The sequence below is a fragment of the Cottoperca gobio genome, chromosome 4 (genome assembly GCF_900634415.1).
Source record: "Cottoperca gobio chromosome 4, fCotGob3.1, whole genome shotgun sequence".
In the NCBI taxonomy this organism is placed as follows: Eukaryota; Metazoa; Chordata; class Actinopteri; order Perciformes; family Bovichtidae; genus Cottoperca; species Cottoperca gobio.
In genome coordinates, this window is record NC_041358.1 from 18,279,067 (window position 1) to 18,280,382 (window position 1,316).

Below are 1,316 nucleotides of genomic sequence, written 5' to 3' on the forward strand. Positions count from 1 at the left end.
GGGGAAGGGAACATTTCAACATAAAACAGGAAACAGAAACCCGACCATAACAACAGGTTTCCACATTTAAGTTTCGTTTTACTTAACTCTCTGTTGTTAGAGTATAAATCTGTCAGCGTAGGCATGGTGAGTCATTCTCACAAGTTGTTTGCATACTGTGCAGATCAGCTGTCACTGTTTTGTCTCTTCCTCAGCCACCTGCTCCATCGGCATTGAAAGGATGGAAGAACCGCAGTGGTCACATATGTTCCAGATTACAACAAGGAATCTTAAACAAGGAGACTCCTGGTCTCTGGAGTTTGATGAAAGTCTTGGGGAAGGCTACCAAAAACCGGGCTGGAAGAAGTGTATCGTGCACACAGGTGGAAGGTCAGTGTGTATATGAGTATATGTTTGGTTAATATAAATGAACCTACAATGGATGCATTAGGTGTATTAAGGTTGTTGTGTTTGTGAATGTACTAATTATGTTGAATGGGGGGGGGGGGGGGGGGGGGGGGGGGCTAGAGTTAGAGAAATAATGTCATTGGTAGACTTTGACTATTTAAATCGCAGAACAAAGATTCTGGTTTCCTTATGTAAAAGGGGGGGGTGTGATGTCAAATGGCTCACTCTTCTCCTATTTTACCTTTTGCACAACTTTTGCACAACTCTATTTAGCCAATAATTGGCCAACTGATGTTTAAATCCATTTATATAATTTCTTCTTCAAGAACATCGGTGTTTCCAAATGTTTCTACAGCTAAAACTTAAGTTTTGTAACTTTGGTTTGTTGTCATTTTGTTAAAGAGCCTCTGTCATTTTTTAAGGTTCAATTGCACCAAGTGTGGAAGAGGCTGGTCTTCTAACAAAGTGATGGTGGTCTGCCACATGCGCCTGTCAAACAAGGAGGGCGTTGTCAAGGTGAGGCCCTCCCGTCAGAAGTGCAAGGAGTGCAGCGAAGCTCCAATGGAGAAGCCCAGCATCCGATCCGACAACATCGACACCTTCATGAAGAATCTGGTGGAGAAGATGAGAGTAAAATGCTACAATGAACAGCTGGACAGAAAGAAGAAGCCTTTCAGACGCTATGGTGGCAACAATCCCCATGAGCCTGCTCATTGTGAAGCCTGTATGCAAGGCATCTGTCCAAGGAATAACTTTTAAGTCAGCCTTTTTGTTATAAAAAAAGAAAAGAGCGATGGTTTTATGCCTAAACTTATATTAGCAAAGCATCAGTTGTATTAGACCTTCGCTCCTGTCATTCTGTTACATTGTATTGCTTCCATCATTTTAATATGATAACCAAATGCATTTAAGCTTTCATATTTATTCTT

At 41.4% G+C, this 1,316-nt stretch overlaps 1 protein-coding gene across 2 annotated transcripts in view; it reads left to right on the top strand.

Annotated features, from left to right (window-relative positions):
- The window catches only part of LOC115007204 (receptor-transporting protein 3-like), a 1,451-nt gene continuing 135 nt past the window's right edge, over positions 1-1,316 (top strand). Inside the window, exons 1-3 of one of the 2 annotated variants that reach the window (XM_029429964.1) lie at positions 1-126; positions 195-369; positions 810-1,316. The exon at positions 810-1,316 is cut by the window's right edge and continues 135 nt beyond it. In XM_029429964.1, coding sequence (XP_029285824.1) covers positions 221-369; positions 810-1,146 — 486 coding nt within the window. In that variant the 5' untranslated portion in view covers positions 1-126; positions 195-220 and the 3' untranslated portion in view covers positions 1,147-1,316. The remainder of the gene's footprint in view (positions 127-194; positions 370-809) is intronic. The other variant, XM_029429965.1, reaches the window with a different exon arrangement.